This window comes from Tamandua tetradactyla, chromosome X (genome assembly GCF_023851605.1).
Source record: "Tamandua tetradactyla isolate mTamTet1 chromosome X, mTamTet1.pri, whole genome shotgun sequence".
NCBI classification, from domain to species: Eukaryota; Metazoa; Chordata; class Mammalia; order Pilosa; family Myrmecophagidae; genus Tamandua; species Tamandua tetradactyla.
The window spans coordinates 34,084,613-34,107,655 of NC_135353.1; the positions used below are offsets into that span (position 1 = coordinate 34,084,613).

The 23,043-nt window shown below is 38.3% G+C and overlaps 1 protein-coding gene across 4 annotated transcripts in view; it reads right to left on the minus strand.

Annotated features, from left to right (window-relative positions):
- Positions 1-417: 417 nt before the first annotated feature.
- OCRL (OCRL inositol polyphosphate-5-phosphatase) overlaps positions 418-23,043 on the minus strand; it is a 54,086-nt gene continuing 31,460 nt past the window's right edge. For 2 of the 4 annotated variants that reach the window (XM_077144860.1, XM_077144856.1), the window contains exons 16-24: positions 19,036-19,146; positions 18,241-18,406; positions 17,751-17,986; positions 9,898-9,921; positions 5,842-5,958; positions 4,832-4,916; positions 4,047-4,174; positions 3,116-3,227; positions 418-2,904 (exon numbers count right to left, since the gene is read on the minus strand). In XM_077144860.1, coding sequence (XP_077000975.1) covers positions 2,780-2,904; positions 3,116-3,227; positions 4,047-4,174; positions 4,832-4,916; positions 5,842-5,958; positions 9,898-9,921; positions 17,751-17,986; positions 18,241-18,406; positions 19,036-19,146 — 1,104 coding nt within the window. In that variant the 3' untranslated portion in view covers positions 418-2,779. The remainder of the gene's footprint in view (positions 2,905-3,115; positions 3,228-4,046; positions 4,175-4,831; positions 4,917-5,841; positions 5,959-9,897; positions 9,922-17,750; positions 17,987-18,240; positions 18,407-19,035; positions 19,147-23,043) is intronic. The other 2 variants (XM_077144857.1, XM_077144861.1) reach the window with 2 other exon arrangements.

Consider the following 23,043-nt stretch of genomic DNA (forward strand, 5'->3'; position numbering starts at 1 on the left):
GGATCATGTAAAAACAGGCTCCTGGGGGTGGGGGTGGGGTATGTCCAAATTACTGAGGCTGTTATCAACAAGAACAACTGGGTTATTCCAAAATGTGTATATTGGCACTTATCAGTTTCTGGGGCCAGAGGGATCAAGGCTCTGACCCAATGTGGCATTTATGTACATTAAGAATAAACATATTTTCCTCTAACTGGGTCAGTTTTTGCCTGAATCCTTAGGAGTAAAATAAGGATACTTAGCTATCCTCTGAAAATATATTACTTCTGTATTAGTGTCTGAAAATTCATGGCTGTTTCTCAACTCTAAGGGCAAATGCACTGAGAAGTCTCAGAAATTCTTACAATGGACTGGCAATTACAGTATAGGCAAGAAGAACCCAGTGACATAAGCCTCCCTCCTCAGTTCCTCCTCGTGAAGATCACACTTTAACTTTTCACGCAACATATATTTATTGAGAAAAAAATTTGCAATAAATTATAATAAAAAAGATGACATGAAATACAGAATCCCACTAGCAGCTTTGCTTAGTGACCATGACATTTTTGGGAATATAACAATTACAGAACAAGAATCAGAAAACAGTGAAAGGGAGACTAATGCAAGTTTACCAGATAGGTTTCAACCATCTCTTCCCTAAAATCAATAAAGGCAGAGTTCCTTCCCTACCAGTTGGATGTGAAATCCTACTTTAGAGGAACTACAAAATAGTACATTAGAGGTACTTAGGAATTAGAGGTTAGGGTCCTGGAATAGGCACAGTAGGGAAGTGGGTTTCTTATGTCTGGTCTACTTCTTGTCTCCCCTACCTAGAGATTGTCTAAAACCTCCAACCTTGTACACATCTCATGATCAGAGCTAGAAAAAAGGTTGAAGTGGCAAACCAACTTAGTGCTTTTACCTTACGAAGAAATACATAGGACGGCTGCAATGTGCTGCACATGGCCTCCACTAAGCAGATCTTTGATCACATAAAGATCTCAGGTTGGCAAGATACTAGAGAGCTTGCCCAGGAAAGGAATTTCCCTGTCTCTGTTACCACCGTGCTCCAGCCTCTATGATCTGCCTGTTCTGTGACCACTTCCTGATCTCATTTTTTCTTTAACTAGGTTAGATGTCCATCTTCCGTTTAATCAGATCGTCAGCTATTTGGCACCAGTACTTGGGCTCCTACTTTTATGACTCCCATTCAGGAAAGGGTTTAACCAGTATATCACAAGATCTGAAGCTTTCCTTCCCCAAAGAAGAGTTGGGGGAATCGGAGAACCATTCAATGGTGGTGTTTCCCACACTCCTCTCCTTAGATGCACTGAGAGTCCTGGAGTCAAGGCCCAAGATCATACACAGAGCCTGTACATCATGCTCCTTGGATTTAATGTTATCAGGCAAGAATGCATCAAGTCAGAGTGGTTTTAATGAAAGAAAACCAGAAGGAAGCCAATTATATCAGGCAGTTTTGCGCAGTCAGTGGCTAGTTGTGGAGTATTTGCCAACCAACATAGATTTATTAAAGAAAAAAAAAAGGCTGCCCCACAGAGCTTGAAAAAATGAAAAGCTCAGAGGGTTGTCTTGTGTGGGAGATTTGGTTGTGAGAGTTAAGGTGCTTGGTTGGTCCCATTGTCCAGTCTCTCTTACACAGCACTGATGACTGGGGGAGCCCAGGGGAAGGCTCTAAATCCTTTACTTGCAGGAGCTGGTTGTAGAGCCCAGAGTCAGCTCTACTGAGGGAGGATGCTACGTTTGCCGCTTGGTACTTCAGGAAACTGGAGGGGCTATCCCCAATACTCTTCCTGTGGAAAGGAGCTATATCCCTAGACAGGCCAGCTTGAGGTGCACAGACTCCTTTTTTCACTGTGGTGCAAGTATAGCTCTGGAGATGGATTTCTAAGTGGGGGATGGGTCCACAGACACCCAGGATCAGTCCTCACTTATAATCTGAAGAATAACAGCAAGGAGATGGCAGAAAACAGGACCTGTCAAATGTGAATACATGCACTCGTGAAATGTTCCAAATGCTTCCATTTTGATTGTGATTCTCTAACATAAATGGGAGGTTATCTCCTGTAGTCCCTAAAATTCTGCTACTAAATATGTTCTGAAACAAGAGAATATGGTTCCACCCAGTGCAGATCCATGACAAGGCCAATGGTACAGAGACACAGAGATGCCACTGTAGAAATACACAAATGCATGTAACAACCACATGTACACAGTTAACTTATTGTTTAAGACACCCAAAGAGTCACTAGCCCAACTCAGACTTTCTTCAAGGTGATACTAGTGGAGTGGAGTGCAAAGGGGTGATATGGGGAGGGGATAGATCAAGACTGCTTTAGATGAAAGACTGCAGACAGGTCTGAGCTATAGTGAGCAGCGCTTGTATGCCTAGAATGGGAATATTTCAGAACCTAGGCTTCAGGTGCTAGGGACAATTATGACAATTGAGTGGGAGGGCAACAAACACCTTCCTAGGTGGAGGAGTGTAAATACAGATCTCTTTGCCTTCTAAAGAGAAAACACAAAAACACCCAAATATGGCAACTTTGGCTTGGCAATATAAGTCTAGAAATACTTTGTGATGTAGGATATGGTAAAGGGGTAGAGGAGGGGTTAGGAAACTCTCTTCCTTTTTGCATTATAAATGGAACTTTCTCATGCCAATAGTCATGAAACTTTGCAATAGACCCTTTCTGTGGCTCGACTCTGCAAACCATTCTGAAATACTTTGAGCCTGAGATTGTCCACCTGTAGAAACTGGAGAGTTGTAAGAAGAAAATAATTAGTCTTCGTCACTCCCAAGCAGAAAACCCAGGAGGAACTGGATAGCACGCTGGCGGTCACTTGGCGTCTGTCTTGTCATAAGGTTGGGTGGAGGCCTGAGGAGAAGACTAGTGAAGAGAGTAGCTAGAGGGTGAGAGAAAGAAAAGGGAAAAACTCTTTGTCAGACATAACCTAAGCAAAACCTTAAGTCTGGGGGTTGGGGTTCCAGGGATAAGGACAGCGGGATCAATATGACTGTCATATGTCTGTATATTAAGTAAGGTACACACTGTATTATACACAAGTTGTTCTCAACAAACACCTCGAAACACTCATCATTATTAAGTACTCTTACCAATCATGTTGGCACTGACGTTGTTGTATTCAGAGAATTTTAAGAGTTCTCGAAGGAAAGCCATCAAGTAACGGAAAACATTTCTATGGCATCTTGGAAGCTGTGAAATTACCTGTTTTTTTTTAAGGGGGTGGGCAGTTGGGAAAACAGGTAGAAGAAGGGAGTAAGAGAAACTTAAGAACTGCCATAAAAGTAGTCCATAAACCAACCCTTACAGGATCCCATTCATCTGCCATAATCCTCCATTATTTACTCAGGACCAATATGGTATGTGTCAAAATTCTAACTTCAAGGTCAGAACAGTCATACCGTTTTGGCTCCCCTTTACTCAGTAAGTAGGTCATGCGTTTGTCATATATTTACACACACACCCTGCCTCACAAGCAGGTTGTGTGAATTTGCTCTTTTCCCAAACGGGTAGCCATGGCATCTGTCAAGCTGAATGATTTTCTCCACAATGCCATTTAGCATGGATGGGGAACATACTCCCAATATTCACTTAGTCTGATTCAGAGATGATCTCAGCTGTTGTGCATCAAATTCCTATCAGGATTAAAAACATATACCAACAAGCAAGAAAGAACAAAGGCTCCTTGGTCCCCCCACCCCATGCCCACCATATTCTGGTAGTGTAAGCTGGAATTCCATGCACAATTAGCTTCGCCAATCTTATTCTACGGTAGAGGTATTCACCCATCTATGTTTTCTATAAACAGAAATGAGCCACCTGAGAAAAGGAAGCAAATATAAAAGGAAATGACACAACCTAAAATTTAAGTGTCCCAGCTTGCAAGGTTGGTTTGAGTCTGCCAAGAATAGCCAATCCAGACCCATCCCACCACATAGCTGGCTGTCTATTCAGCTTTGTAAAATTCATCATTTCTGTCTGTGGGGAACCTGCCCCAAACACAGCCTCAGATCAATAACTCACCTGTCGACAGACGCGGGGATCATGGGCAGAGTCAAGGCATCGCTGATACAGCTCATAGCAGATGACTGGCTCTGGCAAGGCTTCCAGGCAAATGAGTAATGCTTCAGCCACAGAGTGATTACTGCCAGCTGAATCAACTGAAGTCAAGGGAAAGGGGCTCCAGTAAAAGGGCAACACAGAGACTTCCTTCCTCAAGCTCCCTCACAGACTTTTTCCCTCCTCTTATGCAGGGCAACACTGGTCCTAACTGGGATTTGATGTTTTATTGGCCCAGGTATCTTGCAGCGGAGTTATCATAGTTGATCAGAGACTCTTAGAAGATTTGGCCCAGATTCAGAGTCAGAGAAGAGAGTGTGCAGAATAGTAGATCACACTGGGCCAGCCCTAAAAACTAGTCACCAATGTTATGCATCCTTTTCCCTGTCCTAGTAACAGTACATGTGTTGGCAGGAGTGATCAATCACCTGAGGGAGAACAGTACCGGTGCTCTGGGTCCTATGTTCCAGGCCTATTAAAAGTCTTTGTCACCTAGGCTGGATTCCTTTCAGTAAGTCAGATACAGAGAGAGGTAAAAAAACTCCTGAAAGGAACTGAGAAACGATGATATAGTCAAGTACCTTATAATAAAAGACAACTATGAAGAAAGTAAATATGGAAATTTACTTTTTTCCATATGGAAATTTACTATTTCCATATTTTTCGTGTGGAAAATCAAATGTAGGTGGAAAGAACAGTTTGGCCAAAATATCCCATTCAGCTTCTTGAGCTTTTATAGGAAAGGATACGGATTGTCTCAGGAATGCTGGTATCCAGACAATCAATAATCTGCTGTAGCTCTTCTTGCATTCCAGGGGTTTGGAACAGGTCTTCCTACCAAAGAAGTCAGAATGAAGGGAACAAGGCAAGACAATCACCCCTAAGTTTCTGATGATCACTCAGGGATTGGAGGAGCAGGAGCTCTCTCAAGCAAAAGGGAAGGGTGGTATGCATATTAGTAATTAGGAATGGAGGTGTGAAAAGTAGCATTTTTTCCTGTAGAATCTCTATAATTTGTGTGAAATTTGATTTCAAACAAGAAAATTATCTCCAAAGGTTTTAGCCTATACCAGATATGGCAGAGGAATAGATCTTTAGACCAGGAAGCCAGATGTTTCAACTTTTATCCTCTTGAAAAAAAAAAAAAAAGAAGGCAGAGTCCTTCAATAGTATAACCACACTCAAATATTGATAGTACTGAATGCTGGGGTAAAAGTAACTGGCATGTTTATACTAAACCTTGCTTTCAAGTTATATTATTCTTCAATGGATAAGAAAATATCATCCCTCAATTTGGTTCCAAGAAATTTCTCTTTTTTTGGGGGGGGATGGGTTGGAAGGAGGGGGTGACTGGTACTTGAGCTAGGATTTAAAAGAAAAATTAGGACCAAGTTAAAGAAACAGGCTTGAAGTTTGCTTTGGACTTTAAAATCCATAATGCCTTCATGAAAGCGCAAGTAGGCATTAAAGACTCAGGGAAAAGAGTGTATGACCAGAAGGCACGTATTCTCAGTTCTAGCCTGGACTCCCCACTATACTTATGCTAAGATCTTAGGTAAACCTCTTAGCTTGCAGCCTTCAGCTTCAACATCTGTAAAGAGGGATACTACCTACCACCTGCCCACATGATGTGACAATGCTGTGGGGTGGAGGCAGCTTAGAAAAGCTGAAAGCACCATACTGACACTAGGTAGTATAATTTCACACAGTACTCACATATCTTCCAAAGCTGCCAGGCAAGCCTACTGCAGTCACTTACCTGGTGGCAGGCATATCTAAATAAGTGATCTACTAGAAGCCAGATCTCCTTGGGGACCTGAAGGGGTCTCTCACTGGTACCTTCATCCAAGGGAACCATCTGCAGAAGGGATTTCTCCTAATAGACAAAAAGAGATGAGATTCAAAGGGGTCTCAAAATAGTCTTCTGTGTATAATTTAATCACCTAGAAATTCTGCTTATGCAGGTATAATGTGATCTTCATTGCTTCATCTCTTGAGATTTTTCATTTTTTCTCACTGGGGACACCCCTGATCAGAAGATACTTGATACTGATTCCCATAGTTAAAGGATCTCCTTTCCTAAATGCTTCACTCAACGGTTAAACTTTCATTGGGTTTATTATGCGATGCCTTCTGGGTTAAAGATCCTTTCAAAAACCAGTTCTCATGAATAGTTTATTTGAACACCATAATTACATAGAACCTTGAATAGGGAGTGAGATCTTATTGGTTCGTACAGGTTAATATGATGCCCCAATATATCCCCAGAGTAATCTGGGCAGAAGATAAAAAAGGTATTTGCAACGTCCCCTTGAGAGACTGGGGAAAATGTAGAAATATTAAACCTCCCCACTTGGGGAAGACATGATACTCTCTCAAGCATTGGGGATTACCAATTTTATAAGTCAGGCCCTCAATCTTCAAGCTTTCCCTTTTGAACTTATTCCTGCAAAGGAGAAGCTAAGCCTACTTATAATTATGCCCAAGAGTCAACCCCAGAGAATCTCTTTTGTAGCGCAGATGTGGTCTCTCTAAGCCAACTCCACAGGTAAACTCACTGCCCTCCCCTCTATGTGGGACATGATTCACAGGGGTTTAAATCTGCCTGGTAACATGGGACCAGACTCCTGGGGATAAGCCTGGCCCTAGCATTGTGGGATTGAGAAAGGCTTTTTGACCAAAAGGGGGAAGAGAAATGAAATAAATTAAAGCTTCAGTGGTGGAGAGATTTCAAATAGTCAAGAGGTTATTCTGGAGGTTATTCTTATGCATTATAAAGATATCCCTTTTCAATTTTTGATATATTGGAGAAGCTAGAGGGAAATGCCTGAAACTGCTGAACTGTATTCCAGTAGCCTTGATTCTTGAAGATGAATGCATAACTATATAGTTTTTATGGTATGACCATGTGGTTGTGAAAACTTTGTGACTGATACTCTCTTTATTCGGTGTATGGACAGATGAGTATGAAAAGAAAGACAATAAGTAAGTAATAGGGGGATAAGGGGTATGGGATGTTTGGGGTATTCTTTTTTATTTTTATTCTTATTTTGATTGTTTTTGGAGTAATAAAAATGTTCAAACATCATTTGTGATGATGAATGTACAAGCATATGATGATATTGTGAATCACTGATTGTTTATTTTAGACGATTATACGGTATGTGAATATATCTCAATAAAACTGCATTGAAAAAAAGAAGAACCAGTGCTCTAGTGAGACAGTCACACTACCAGTGACTTGTGGAGTATTAATTTATACTTGTCAATGCAGTACTTTGAGAGACCAGTGTCTACACTTAGGCTTTTGCTTACTTTAATTTATTCTTTTTTCAGATCTTACCATGAGTACTACTATTTTCATTGTTGATTTAAATGAGGTTCTGTGATTCTCAGGAATTAACAACTTCTCCACATTAGACCCACATGAATACTTCAGGCTTGATAGAAGTTCTAAAGAACTAGTTCTAACTCATAAGCCTTAAGATCCAAAAATAGCAAATGGAATTTATCAAACCAAGAGCCAGAAATCCATAAAAAGTCTAGGGTCTGAGTCCAGAAGTTATTCTTTATATATATAGCTGTGCAAAGATGTCTAAGGGCTTCCACTCCTTTCACCTATCTTTTTATTTTCCATTAGATTCTCCTGAAAGAATGTAAGAGAAAAGGCCAGAAGTGACATAAATTGGATCAATAACTAAATGTGAGATTGAAAATGGCTGGAGAATAAACTTAATTATCGTATGTTTATGTAGTAAATAGGAATTATATAAAAACGACATCTGAAATAGGTTAAAAGGCATCTGGAGGTAGCCTTTAGTAAAATCCCAGTGAGAAAACTGTGACCAACATCCTACATCCTCCCTCGTCCACCACCTAGGGCTTAAGGTCACATATTATGTATGTTCATCTTCACCTATAATTATAATTTATAATTGTTACATAAATTCCATCTGCTACCCCCAGCCATGTAGCTTTAAGAGAAAGAAAATGAGCAGTTTACAACTTCCACAGAGACCATGTAGACTAAAGCATACCAGAGGTCTCTTAAACATTATGTTCTTTAATAAGCACTGATGACCTTTTAAAGCCTGCCGAGCCTTTCTGAGGAAAGGCAGCATGACAGCTGGTTATTATTTAAGATCTATTTTCTTTAAACTCATTTTGCTTCCTTTCTTTCTTTCCCTGGAATTTTATCATTTGATAGATTCATGCTCCCTATAGTTGCCAGAACATCTATCAATGGTCCATCTACTAACTTCTTTCAAGTTGCAAGTACTAAATCCAGACATTTACATGTCTGAGCCAAAATGCTGTCCACAATGCACTCTGCTAATTTTCTGGACCAGATACAACACACGGAGATTCTTTAGCATATGCCTCCAAACTTCTCACATAAATTATTCAGCAATGATTCATGTACTTTTTAAAAAAACTGACATCCAATTGGAGCTTTTCCTGTATTTAGTCATGAAGGTAACACAAAGTACTATCCAGGAAAGATGAAAAGACATAACATGGCCTGTTATTAACAGGGAAGTGCTAGAAAGTAGAGCTGTCTTGAACCTTAGTGGTTTAAAAAGGTTAATAATGTCAGTAGGTTATACACACCATTCACTATCCATTTTAAAACCCATGAGTGAAAACACAATATATCATACTTGTGTCTCTGAAGTCTAGAGAAAGATCATGCACAAGAGATAATACCTTCAAAAAATTCTAAAAAATTATCCTACTTTTCACTGTCTTCTCTCAACAAAACACATTCAGTACCTGACAAGCCCATGCTTTGTAAACTTATTGATAATAACTAAAGTAAAAAACAGTATGCCATCCACACCATCAAAATATATTAAACTCCACCAAATGGGGATGTCATGTTAGATACTATATGAAAGTACTTTAAGAATTGTTTATCAATTCTATGTGGAGCCAGGCAGCTCTCCAGGTCACGAATGGAAAGGCAGTGAGATGCTGCAGGAGCGCTTCACTAGGCATCCCAGAGACCTGGGTTCTAGTACCCTCCACCCCACACCCCTGTTGAGAGGAGCAGTATGACTTCAGCAAGTTTCTCAGTTTTCCTGGGCTTTAGCTGTCTTGTCTATTAGAATGGAGAAAATACCTTACCCTGTCTGAAGAACTGGCCCAGATGATTCCATCTTGTTCACCTCTGTGACTCTAACCTATGCTCTATTTCTGGACTGTATCTGTGTATTCTTTTGGTGATAATTCACTATTATCATGAACCCCAACCAACTCACTTTTTTTTTTTAACATGGGCAGGCACCAGGAATTGAACCCAGGTCTCCAGCACGGCAGTGTATTCTTTTGGTGATAATTCACTATTATCATGAACCCCAACCAACTCACTTTTTTTTTTTTAACATGGGCAGGCACCAGGAATTGAACCCAGGTCTCCAGCACGGCAGGCGAGAACTCTGCCACTGCACCACCAGTGCCTGCCCCAACTAACTCTTAATGCAACAGAAAATGGAGGTGAGCTAAGCAATACCTTCCTCTACCTCATAAGCTTTCAGATAAATCAAGACAGCTCTCTATTTCATAATTTGAAAATATAATTGTAGAATCCTGAGCCCTACTGTTTTTCTGTACTGAGTCTCAATGACTTGACCTGTGCACTATATATCTTTCTTGTACTTCAGACACACTCAAAGACAGCTGGCAGAACTTTGGGGGATTGTCACCAAGTCAGAGGTCTCTGACATGGGAAAGCCTAGGGACAAATTCCAGAGAATACAGTTAACTGTTAATCACATACAGGGAAACTGTCATAATCACCAGCAGATTTCATTACCTTTTCTAGGAAGCTGTCTTCTTCCTGAGAGCAGAGCAGGAAAAGAAAGTCATTCACAGATAGAAAATGATTAGAATCAGAAACAGATCAGTATTATTAGAACTCACTAGCTTATTTGACACATACACTTTAAAAAACTTTGAATTCTTCACATAATTCATTGTAGAAAATGGACACTTTCTCCACATGCAAAGTTGTCTAAAAGACATAGGACATTTTTTGTGCAGTTTATTGACAGAATTGCTCAAGAAACACACACACGTACAGTCCTGCACTTTGATGCCCTTTGGGAGCTGCCAGCTGACCCAGCCAAATGTCCAGATGCTTCCTCCTTTTAGTCTGCTGCTTGGAGGCAGGCCCTGCTGTGACACTGTGCTGCCTCTCACTTACGCTAAAGCCACTTCAGTGGAAGGACTTGCTTGTGGGCCCAACAGTGGTCACAGAGAAAGAGATGGCAAGCTTCTATTCCCCCCATTGACATTCCTCTCATCCTCAATAACCTGAGCAGTATCCTAGACTCCTTCCCATTTCCCCAAACCCACACCCCTCCTCAAAGGCCCCTAGAATTCCTAAATTTGGAGGTTCCTCTGAAATATAACTGAATTTCATTTCAGACCTTTATGGGCCAGAAGATCCATCATTATCCCTTATTGTGTTCTCCTATAGGTTATAAGAGAAAAAAGAAGGGGGGTGGGGGGGAGGTAACTTTTTAACTTCTCAGTCTTGTAAGAGCAATGATAACTATCACTACCACTGAGGGAGCATGTACCATGAACTGAACAAACAGTTCATACACAATGTCATTTAATCTGCACATACGTGCAAAGCAGAAATTATCCTCATTTTACAGAAGAAGAAACTGCGGTTCTCAGAGTTTAAATTATTTGTCCAAAGTCATACTTAATATTAGGTAGTAAGCAAGTGGCAGAATCAGGATGAGAACCCAGATTTGTCTGACTCCACAGCCATATACTCCTTTAGACAACACAAAAAAGACACTGGGATTGCTTCCTAGACAGAGAGGCAGGCAAAAGCTGTGGGAATGTATTCCATTCCATAATGGGCTAATCACAGTGAGAAACTCTAGTTACAAGGCAGCATTGTTAATGGAAAGAGTAGAAGCATTAGTATTAGACAGATCTAGGTGCAAATTTTGGTTCTGCTGCTTATTAATTTTGTATAGACCTTAGGTGAGTTACTAAATTTCATAGAGCCTCAGCTTCATCTCTAAAACAGGGATAATATTTACTTCATTGGAACAAAGCAGCCTAAAACCAAGAGGTGGTAGGGTTGTGGTGGTGTAGTCTGCGAGCAGAAGGCCTGGGTCTCAAAGCTCCTCAATCCTCCCAATCCTGCTAGAGGCCACTAATAACTAGAGTATAACTCTCATGTCTCATGCCTGATAGGGTAAAAGGAGAAATTCCAGAGATGCATGGGGTAGAGGGGGAAGGAAGCACGCATTCCCAAAAGTTGTAATGTTGAATCCATTTCCCCCAAACTACTGCTATAAATGGTGATTAGGTTTTTAGTATGACTAGATACATTATGAATTGAACAAGCTTTTGTGAGCTTACCTAGACTATTGCTGTCACATATAAGACCAGATAAATACAATCAATATATTAGTGCTTTACAGAATATAAAATATTTATAGTATTGTAATTATAAAGTGTTTTAGCATGAAAACTATTTGTGATCACTAAACATCTAATTTAACTCAATTCTGGAGCACAACTTTTTTTTTTATTTAGGACTACTTGTTATCAAATAGAGAAATCTGCCTGTCTGGCAGATTTCTCTATTTTTTTCCCATGAATGCATGACACATGATAAGTAAAACTAGGAAGTATTTTTGCATACTAACCAGTGAAACAAGGCTATCAAAGAAATTTTCTTTGAGCAGGAAAGGGTGATAAAGGGGTGGGCACAGAGATGAAGATACATAAAGGAAAAAGACATGATCCCTGACCCTGGCATACAACCAAGTTGGGGTGAGTTCCAGAATCTTTGGCCTGATATTGTTCTAATTCAGAATATGAGTTCTCAATAAATGCTCACAAATAAAAACAAAAAAAAGCAGAACAAGGGTTTCAAAGGAAGGAGAGATGGCTTTCAGCTGGGGTTGTCAGGGGACTTTTCACAATGAGATGGGACCTAACTAGCCCTCAAGATTCTCAGGAGGGGATAGCATAAGTGGAAGGGGCAGAAATAAGCAAAGGAGCAGAGAAGGCAAATCATAAAATGAGATTAGGGATTATCAATCATCTAGTTTGTGGGGAGCAGAAGGTATGTTGAGAAAATAATGGGAAATAAATCTAAAAAGGGATGTTGATGACAGACTATGGGGGACCTTGAATGAAAGCTTAAGGAATCTGGATTGTATTCAGCAGGCATTAGGGAACCACTGGCTACTTTTAAGCAAGGAAGTGATGAGCCCCAAAGCAGTATTATAGAAAAATCATTCTGGCAGCCCTGGATAGGAAGAACTGAAGGGTAACAAAACAGAGGCACAGGGAATTGTTCAAAGGCTATGAAGGGAGGTCAAGCATCAGAGAATACAAACCTAACTAATAATGGGAAAAGAATATATTTTCAGAAGTGAATGGATATAAAAGAAAATGCTGAAAGAAGACTCAGAAAGACTTTATTTAGACAGGTGGAGGGATAACAGGTTTGCATTGAGAGTCTACTTCTCTGGGAACAGGCATACAGCAAGTAAGTGCAAATTACATTTATTTCAATACTAGGATCAATTCTGAAACTAGAAACAGATTATGCGGTCCACTCATGAACAGCCTATTCCTAAGGAAGTCTGGGTAGTTCAACCGACCTGACCACTCCGTAAAACACTACATGTTGATCACGTTAAAAAAGTGAACTTAGTTCAGGATTTCCTCAGTTGGGCAACAATGACACACAACACAAGCAATGCAACTCATCCTTTACCCCATCACTGAGGGATTTTCTCAGTAGTAAATGCATACTTAAATAGCATAAAAGAATTACTAGGGGTAGAAGATTCAAATTTTAAAATAAAGAGCAGAAAACGGAACAGAAAACGAAGTTCTGAAAAAGATTAGTTCAATGTGGAATAAAGAGAGAAGAAACACTACCTATATACCTAAAGGATTAAGGAATGGCTGGTTAGATAAATATGAAAAAATAAACATTTAGTGAAGAGATCACTGGGGAAAATTAATCCTGAAATTGTTATTCTTGTTATTTCAAATGTTTGGTATTCATTCTCCTAATAGGCATGACCCCAAGTGAATATGCTTCCACCACCCATCCCCCAACCATTTTCATCTCTGTATTTACAACCCTTTGCCAGTACTGGCTATTTCAAGCCCGGCCTCCTTTCCATTACTTCATTCTACAAACATTCGACATGCTCCTTTAAACATGTCAATTTACAACCTCATATTAATCATCAAAACTTTTGGGTAGTTCTGGATGCCCTCTGGCCCAAGCATAAACTCATCTATCGGTTTCAAGGCTATCTGTTATTGCCCCCATCCTACCTAAATAGCTTTACACATTCCTATCCTTTATTTTCACTCTTTCCAATTTTTCATTCATGGTCTTTTCACTTTCATCCTTCTAACCTTTATTCAAAATGTCCTTTATGACTAATAGAGCCTATTCACCCAACATATTAATACATATTCCTTAAGCCCTTGGACTTGACTCAAAATACTTCTATGACTAAGCCCAAATCATTTTCATAGTCCACTTTATTCTTATGTACTGAATTTATCATTTCTAGTGATGTTAAATGTTACATGCATCCTATATTCATTAAAGCCAAACTAGGCTGATTTTGAGACTGATTTTTATAGAGAATGGCTGGTCAATCAATAAACTTCTATAGTGTATAAAGGCTCAAATAAACAGCACAGGAATCTATTGTTCATATAAATTATAATGTAACATTCAATTTATATGACTTTCCAAAATATTGACTTACCAAACATACTGGACATTAACCAATAAAGGAATATTTAGAATACCTCTAACCAAACACCTTATTAATCTTGATTTAGAATTTTGCTTTATTGTACAAGTATACCTTCATCATCACTAAACTATAGGAATCTGTATAAATTCCATAATATTTGACATCCAGTGTGTAATGAATAAATGTTGATTATATGCTACTTGATTAATAAAACAGAAAAATACATCTTAACCCTAGAAAAATATAAAGATAATCACAAACAGATTCTCATCTATTTGCCACTTGTGGTAATTTAGACAGTGGTAAAAGTCACTGTCATAAGGGCAGTTGTAACGTATGTCAGTTATTTCCTTCTGCATTTGGTGGGGGAGGATGTGGCAGAAGATTCTTTCTGAAACAGTACATAGAGATTTGATAGATGCACTGAACTCATTTCCAGCCTCACCAATATTTTAGAGTGAATAATACAATAGAGGCCAGGTACCATTAAATTAATTGCTTCATCTTATAAGATTTGAAATACCATCTTGGGGCTTAGAACAAACATGAACAAACATTAGACCTAAAAAAAGCATTTCAAAAGGTCAAAGTAAAAACAGGATTGGAAGGTATTAAGAGGAGGGTCAAAATAATCTAAAGTTTTTTGTTTATGGCCCCAAACTAAAATGAATTTCTTATCAATGAAATACAGGAATTTAATAACACTGAAATACAGCAGACTGAAGAGTTAGAACCATAAATCCTACAAAATAAAAGCTTGAAAAGATCATGCACAAAATTTTAAAAATGTTTTTGCATGAGGAAGAACAAAGGAATGTCATTACTGCAGGGTGCTGAAAATAGATGGTAATTAATATTTTAAAATTTCACCTTATGTGTGAGACTAAAGCAAAAAATGTTTATTTGGTACAAAATTTATATTTTGACTAGTGCAGTTTCCAATATAACTTATGTAGATAGCTTGACTGAACAACATAAGTACTTGGAATCTTGGGTAGGACATGAGAATTTTGTTGGTTTGTCCAGAGTGATGCCTCGATGAATCCCAGAGTGATTCGATCAGTGAGTGGAAAAGTATTTGCAAAGTCCCCTTCGGGGAATGGTGAGAATGGGGAGAAATTCAACTTCCCCAAGTTGAATTCTTGATATTCTCACAAGCAGTGTGGACAACCAAAGCTATAGGCTGAGCCCCCAATCTTGGGGTTTGTTCATATGAAACTTAACCCAACAAAGGATAGGTCGAGTCTACTTAAAATTTAGGCCTAAGAGTCACCCCCAAGAGAGCCTCTTTTGTTGATCAGATGTGGCCTCTCTCTCCAGCCAACACAACAATCAAACTCAGCACCCTCCCCCTGTCTACGTGGAACATGACTCCCAGGGGTGTGGACCTTCCTGGCAATGTGGGACAGAAATCCTAGAATGAGCTGAGATTCAGCATCAAGGGATTGAGAAAAACCCTAGAATGAGCTGAGACTCAGCATCAAGGGATTGAGAAAACCTTCTTGACCAAAAGGGGGAAGAGTGAAATGAGACACAGTGTCAATGGCTGAGAGATTCCAAACAGAGTCCAGAGGTTATACTGGAGGTTATTCTTATGCATTAAAGAGATAGCATCTTGTTATTCAAGATGTAATGGAGAGGCTGGAGGGAACTGCCTGAAAATGTAGAGCTGTGTTCCAGTAGCCATGTTTCCTGACGATGATTGTATGATATATCTTTCACAATGTGACTGTGTGATTGTGAAAACCTTGTGTCTGACACTCCTTTTATCTACCTTGTCAATAGATGAGTAGAACATATGGAATAAAAATAAATAATAGGGGGAACAAATGTTAAAATAAAAAAAAATCATGTACAATTAAATAAGAACTCAGCAATTTTGTAATTAAAAAATTATCAGGGTTCTAGTTTCACCTTAAATCACTTGTACACAAAAAGAAGGAAAAGGGTTTGCTACAGAGTTATTAATTCATGATTTTGGCTTCTTTATATTCATGGGTAAATATGATTGACAACACCTGTTTACTCTGACATTATTTTAACTAAAATAAAAACTTTTCATGCTAGTTGAGCCTTGTTCTAGAGGTAATATGGGAAAATTATGGTAAAGGGTGTTTTAATACCTCCCCCAACTTTAACAAGGAAATATGGGGGAAAGAAGGATGAAGAGTATAAAGGAATAAGTTTAAAAATACCAAGAGGAAACAATCAGATAAATTCAGAAAATGGAGGCCCTTTATTGCACAACCGAAGTAAACTCTTTCAAAAGGTAACATCATTAGAGAAAAAAGTACACAACTGTTGTATTCTAAAAGACTAACCTAACCAAATGTAATACAATATTTTCATTTAGAAGAAAAATTCTTAATAGGATGGACTTGTTACTAAATCAATTTATGTTACTGAAGATAATAGGAATTTCCTTCATAAGAACACTATGATATTACAGCTTGGCTAGGGATGGGGTGGGGAAATTATCCTCCTTTCCTATCTTAAGTGATACATATTAAATAAGTATCAAACTCCAATGTACATTATAATAATCCAGTATGCGATACAACGCAGATGTTTGGGCTCCACACCCTGAGATTCTGACTTAGGCATATAAATTGGATTTTTGTTTTTAAAAATATAAAATAAATTCTTGGGGAAATCTAAATATGGACTAGATACTATGAATTACTGTTTTCTTAGGTGTAATAATGGTGTTGTGCTTGTGTAGAAGTTTGTCCTTTTTCTTAAAGAGATGCAGGCTGAACCGTTCAGTGATGAAGTAACATGAAATTTCAACTTAATTTTAAATGGTACAGCAAAAAAAGATGTATGTATATGTAAGGCTTATGGGTATTCATTGTAGTAGTTTATCAATCTTTCTGTATTTTGAACATTTTCATGATAAAAAATCTGGAAAAAAAGCTAGAAATCGCGTTTGTGACAGAGGGAAGGGAGTAGGGAAAAAAACCAACTTCACTATGTAGAATGATCTGTATTCTAAAAATATGAAAGTCAAGAATATGATGGTATACTAATGTTAATGATAACATCAGGCAGAAACTCAATTTACTTTGGTAAAAAAAACCAAGATTATGCTTTTGTAACCCAAAGAGGTCTACACACAGATTTCACCAACATTTTCATTTAGAGGACAAGTTCTTAATAGGATGAACTTGTTACTAAATCAACTTGGCTGGGGTGTGGAGGTGAATCACCCCCCATTTCTTTCTTAAGTGAGTCACACTAAATAAGCATCAAACTTCAATGTACATTATAATCACCAGGGATGCTAATAAAATGAGATTCCGAGACCCATACCCTGAGATTCTGATTTCACTGCTAGAAGGTAGCAGGGAGACAGGAATAAGCATTTATAGTGATTCCGATACCGAAACTCCAAAGTCCACCTGTGGGTCTGTGCTTTAATAAGCAAAGAAGTTTTACTTTGATTAGACATAATGCAGTACAGTGAGAGCAATGGACTAGGAATCATAAGTGATAGTTTTGTCACTAAGTCATTTGTCTTTGGGCAAGGGAAAATGGTACCTCAATTTTCTCATATGTTTAGTGGGGATAATACACATATACATGCCAATATATACAAAAGTGACTTGAAAGTATGAAGACTTTAAAAATAAGCATTATATCTTTGAGCAGAGACTCTTTAACCTTATTCACTAAGCTTAAGATTATTATATTCCTGACAAAAACCAGCTAGAGACTGTCCTCCTTTTCTCCTAGGCTTAATCTAATCAAAGTAGTGCTAGCATAAACTGACACTTTTATTTATCAGTTGACAGTTCCAAAGAAAAGAGAAAGCAGAGATAATGAGAACATCACATAAAAATGTTGTGAAAATTATATCTAAAGGAGGCTTATTATGTCTTAGGATGTTTCTTACCAAGTCTATGAGTTTGGTAACAGGTACTTCCCGGATTGGTCTTTTCATTCGGCACAAAGCCTCTAAGGATGTACCAAAGCAACTCGGTAGGTAATTTCCACTGATAGTTAAAAAGTAATCTTTGCCTCGGTCCAGATGAAGGACAAGAATATCTTCAATTTTATCTTCTCCTGAGTTCAAGATGGTCACAGAGTCTTTGCTGACATACACATCAAGGGAAATGTCCACAGTCTCATCTGAAATATAAGAAATGATACAATGTAATAGAGAAACTTCCACTGGAAAAGCAAAAAGGCATGAGAACCACAAAAGAAGTGTTCTCTAAAAAATCATAAAGTAACTAAGGGGAAGATACTGGACACATAACAGAGGTATCACAATTATAATGAAGGTAAGAGACCTGTGGTTAGAAAACAGGAAGTTAAAAAAGGGAGGGGATGGGAGGAGATGGTACTTAGCAAGCAAAATACATGGTAAAGGGAAAACTCACTTGGCTCCAAGTAGCCCTCAAAAGGTTCAGCTCGAAGCCATGGCTTGCAGTACTGAGTATCATTAAGTTTAGGGATGAAAGAAAAATGGCAGGGAACCTGTCCATTGTTGCTGATCTGGAACTTCTCCTTTTGTAGTTGACGAAACTTCACATTCTCAAACACAAACTGGGGAATAACAGACAGACACAAACATGCATCACTAGTAGGGGAAGTCAGTCAGTTGGATTATTCCATATAGAGTATGAATAAAGGATAAGGTAATTATTAATCAGGTGTGCAATTGCCATATGCATTCACCAACTGGGTCAGCTTCACACCATCCACTTTCATATATTATTATATCCATATTGGCAGAGGAGTTATGTGGCTCTTGTTATTTTTCTAGGTCACAATCATTGTTCTTGTGATCTTAGGGTAACAGGCATGCACCCTGTGACCAAGTCCTGGTTCCTGAGATATGAATCAACCATCAACTTTGAAATATTAAATAAAAGTGGCTAATAGCAGAGGGCTTACTATGTGCCAGGCACTGTTCTAAGAGTTTTACATGTATTAACTCACGTAATCCTCACAACCATTCCTTTTTCCAGAAAAGAAAACTGCAGCTCTGAGAGGGTAAGACACTTGCCTGTGGTCACACATCTATTAAATGGCAGTTCTGGGATTTGAATGGAGCTTGACTGCAGTGCACCTGCTCTTAACCACTTTGCTGTGTGGCCTTCTCCAAGTAATATGGTTTCCTCTGTGCTAACCACAATGGGCAGTAGACAGGGAGGTCATGTATTTTTACTCACCTCCCTTCTGCTGAGTTCTAAGGAAGGAAGGAAGTCATTTTCCATTCTGTCCATGATGCGTACAATATCTTCAAAGACTTTTCGATATCTCCGTTCATCCACAACCTTCACCTGAAAGAAAACAAACCTTTTCAGTCTTACATTATTCTAGCTCATCTCCCTTTGAAATTATCCAACAATTTACAACTGGTCATTACAGCAATCACTTAAACTGTGGTGCGAACAACTCTCAAACACTTTGATATCTCAGTTCAAATACAACTTTTACCTGAAAAAAATAGATTCTCATTTTAGTCTTATGTATTTCCAACACATTTAATTTATGTGTTCTAACAATTTTTAAAAGGCCAAACAAAAATTAAACTAAGTATTAAAGAAGCATACACATAAGGAAAAAGTAGGTAAGGTTTAATGGCTAACTTCTTGGAAAAGTTAAACCTCTATGTCGAGAAGTTTGACAATAGTAAATATTAGAGAAGAATGTTTTCTTGTTTCATTAAGTTATTTGGTGGCAAACAAAATATGATCATGGTAAAAATGATTTCTTGCACTCTACAAAATGGCAGTGTCAAAACCTACCTGCTACTGTTTCTATCAATCATCACAATGTGGTCAAATAGCAGAAATAGGATGAAAGGATTGAACTATATTAGTTTCTAAGCCCAATGCCAAGAATCACATCAGCGCTCAGATTATATAATGGCAAAGGTATGCTAACAAATAGAACTTACAGTCATTTTATAAAACAACTGACACAAAATGTCCTAGACTACAGTAAAAACCAGGACAACAGACAAATAATCTTGACTAATAAATCAAAAAGTGTGCTACCACGCGGGTGGGCCACAGTGGCTCAGCAGGCAGAATTCTCGCCTGCCATGCCAGAGACCTGGGTTCGATTCCCGGTGCCTGCCCATGCAACAAACAAACAAACAAAAAGTGTGCTACCGGGAGGGCAACGGTGGCTCAGTGGCAGAGTTCTCGCCTGCCAGGCCAGAGACCCGGGTTTGTTTCCAGGTGCCTGCCCATGAAAAAAAAAAGTGTGCTACCTGACACAGCACTTTAAGCTTCTTGATATTAAAACTTTGTACAAATCAATGCCAAAAGTAACATAATTAACATAGCTTTTTAATTTACTGAGATACCAGTTTCTTTTTAGAATAGATAAGTCTATAAAAGTCCATGTTAAACAAAAAAAGAAAAAAGAAACAAAGATTGATATATCCAGGAGAGGTTCTAAATCAAATATGGAAAGTAAGAATATCAAATTCCTCAAAGCCAAATACCTCAAAGACTAGGGAAGATTTTACATGTTTAAATCATAACTCATAGAGAACTGAGGGTCAAGTAGCCACTTTGGTGTCACCAGGGGCCATTCCATAGTGTCAGGCTAAAATGAGACACAAAAAGATCAACTAACTTGCTCACTACCAGAGTTGATATTAATAGTAAAGGTGAGAGCTGCTTCTCTAGTACAATTGTGCAAGACCCTTTCCAACATATGAGTATGGCCTGTGCACCACTCACAACAGAATCATCTCTGGTATGTCTTAAAAATGCAGATTCCTGGGCCTATGAATCACAACTGCAGAGATGGGGTTTATGCATTTGCATGTTTTAAAACTCCCTAGACAATTCTTTTTTTTTTAAAATATTTTTATTGACAAGTCTTCACACACATACAGTCCATATATGGTGTACAATCAATGGCTCTCAGTATCATCACATAATTGTGTATTCATCACAGTGATTATTTTTTAGAACATTTGCATCCCTCCAGAAAAAGGAAAAAACTCATATATCCCATACCCCTTACCCCTTTTATTTTTATACAAACTTTTTTACTCATATGTCCATACCCTGGATAGAAGCACCAGACACAAGGTTTTCACAATCACAGTCACACTGCAAAAGTTACATCTTTATACAATCATCTTCAAGAATCAAGGCTACTGGAACACAGCTAAACAGTTTCAGGTACTTCCCTCCAGTCCCTAGGCAATTTTTCTGTCCACCAAAGTCTTAGAGCCAATAAAACAAACCACATTACTAAGTGCAGGGGTGGGGACTCTATCTCAGCTAGCTCAGAGCAAGTCATCTGAAATGAATTAGCCATTGAACACTTTGCCCCTTTGTTAACAGTCACTGATGCCAATGGTAGTGAAATGTTAAGTGGTTTTTAAAGCCTCTAATCATAGTATGCCCAAGAGTCCAAAATATGGGGTGTTGGTCAATAAAATCAAATCTTTTTTTCAATTGGTAGCACTTAATGGCACATCAAGGATAATGAGGGGGTGAAACACCATAGAATTTCACCAGCAGATACATCCATTTTAGATAAAGAAATCACCACAAAATTAGGAATTAAGAAAAAAGTACACAGATAAGGAAATCACAACAAAATTAGGGATTAAGAAAAAAGTACATTGCTCTCCAAGACACACTGCTGAATTAAAAAAAAGCAAGTTGCAGACCAATGCATAAAGTATGAGATGATATATGATATACACACCCATAACACAGAACAATAAGCAATACTGTACTGTCTATGGGTAAACAGAAAAGCATAAGCAAAAGTCGAAACTCAGCTGTCCAATACGATAGCCACTTAGCCATATATGGACATTTAAGTTTAAATTACTTCAAATAAATAAAGTGAGAAATTTGGTTCCTCAGTCACACTAGCCATACTTCATGCACTCAAAAGCACATGCAGCTGGTGGCTATTGTACTGGACAGCATAAATATAGAATATTTCCATCACCACAAAAAGCTCTATTGGGTAGCACTGGTCTAAAAAGATACACCCCAAACTCATAAGGGTAGTTGGCCTGGCTGGAGAGTGGGGCTTTAGGCAAAGGTGGGAATAGGGAACAGAACAGGGATTGAAGAACTTCAGTCTTACCTGTAAGTTTTAGTTTAAAAATAATTTTTATTTTAAAAAGAAAGCCCTTTTGGATTCTGGTGCAATTTAAAAATCATGACAATTTTAAAAGGTTGATAATGACATTTTTTCCCCAAATATTTATTAATGTCAAGCTCCTTTACATAGAGGTTTAACTTTTCCAGGAGTTAAAAAAAGGTAAACAAAAATTACAAAAAAAAAAAAAAATGCCCAGAAAATCTGAAAATATTTTACTGGAATCTTTGGATTAATAGGCATGGGCTATTAAAAATATTCCAAGGTTCTTAAAATAAATTTAAAAGCCAAGTGTAGCTGATAAAATCAAAGAAGTCAGTGTTTAGGGAAGATACCCTCTTAAAAATGGATTAAGAAAATCCAAGTAAAGAAAACAGAGCAGCCCACTGGTACAAACTAGAAGTTAGATGGGTAAAAAAAATACTGTCTTAAAGGTATAGTTAGTCAATAAGTTCTTTAGAACTACTGAAGCATTGTGGGATAGTGGAAAGAGCATAGGGTTGGGAGTTAGACTTAAGATATGAATTTCAGCTCTCCTTCTAGCTGAATGTGCTGAAAGAAGTTATTTAAACTTGTTCATTCTTCATTTGCTCATTTGTTAAATGGGAAATATTTAACTCAAAATTGCCGTGAGGAGTAAATGAGATTTGTATAAACTGCCTAGCACAGTCTCCGGCACAAAGCTACTAGTTACTATCTGAGAACACCTACTACTATTATTCATTATTGTTTATTTCAGAACCAAGTAAAAATAAAGTCGTGACTATCTTGATATTTAAAATCTATTCTTTGTGGGAGGGCCATGGTGGCTCAGCAGGCAGAGTTCTCGTTCGATTCCCAGTGCCTGCCCACATTAAAAAAAAAATCTATTGTAAGACTAAGAACTAATTTTATACTTAAAAGAAAAGCCCCAAAGTCATTGCTCTTAAAAACACAAGCAGGACAAGCCCTATGGGTGACACCTATCTCAGAAGCCAAACCTCGACACAGCCATAGAGGAAAGATGGCTACCCTACTGCACTCTTTGCCTGTCTAAATTCATTCATCCTCATAAGTAGGTACACTGTTATCCTCATTTTATAGAGGAG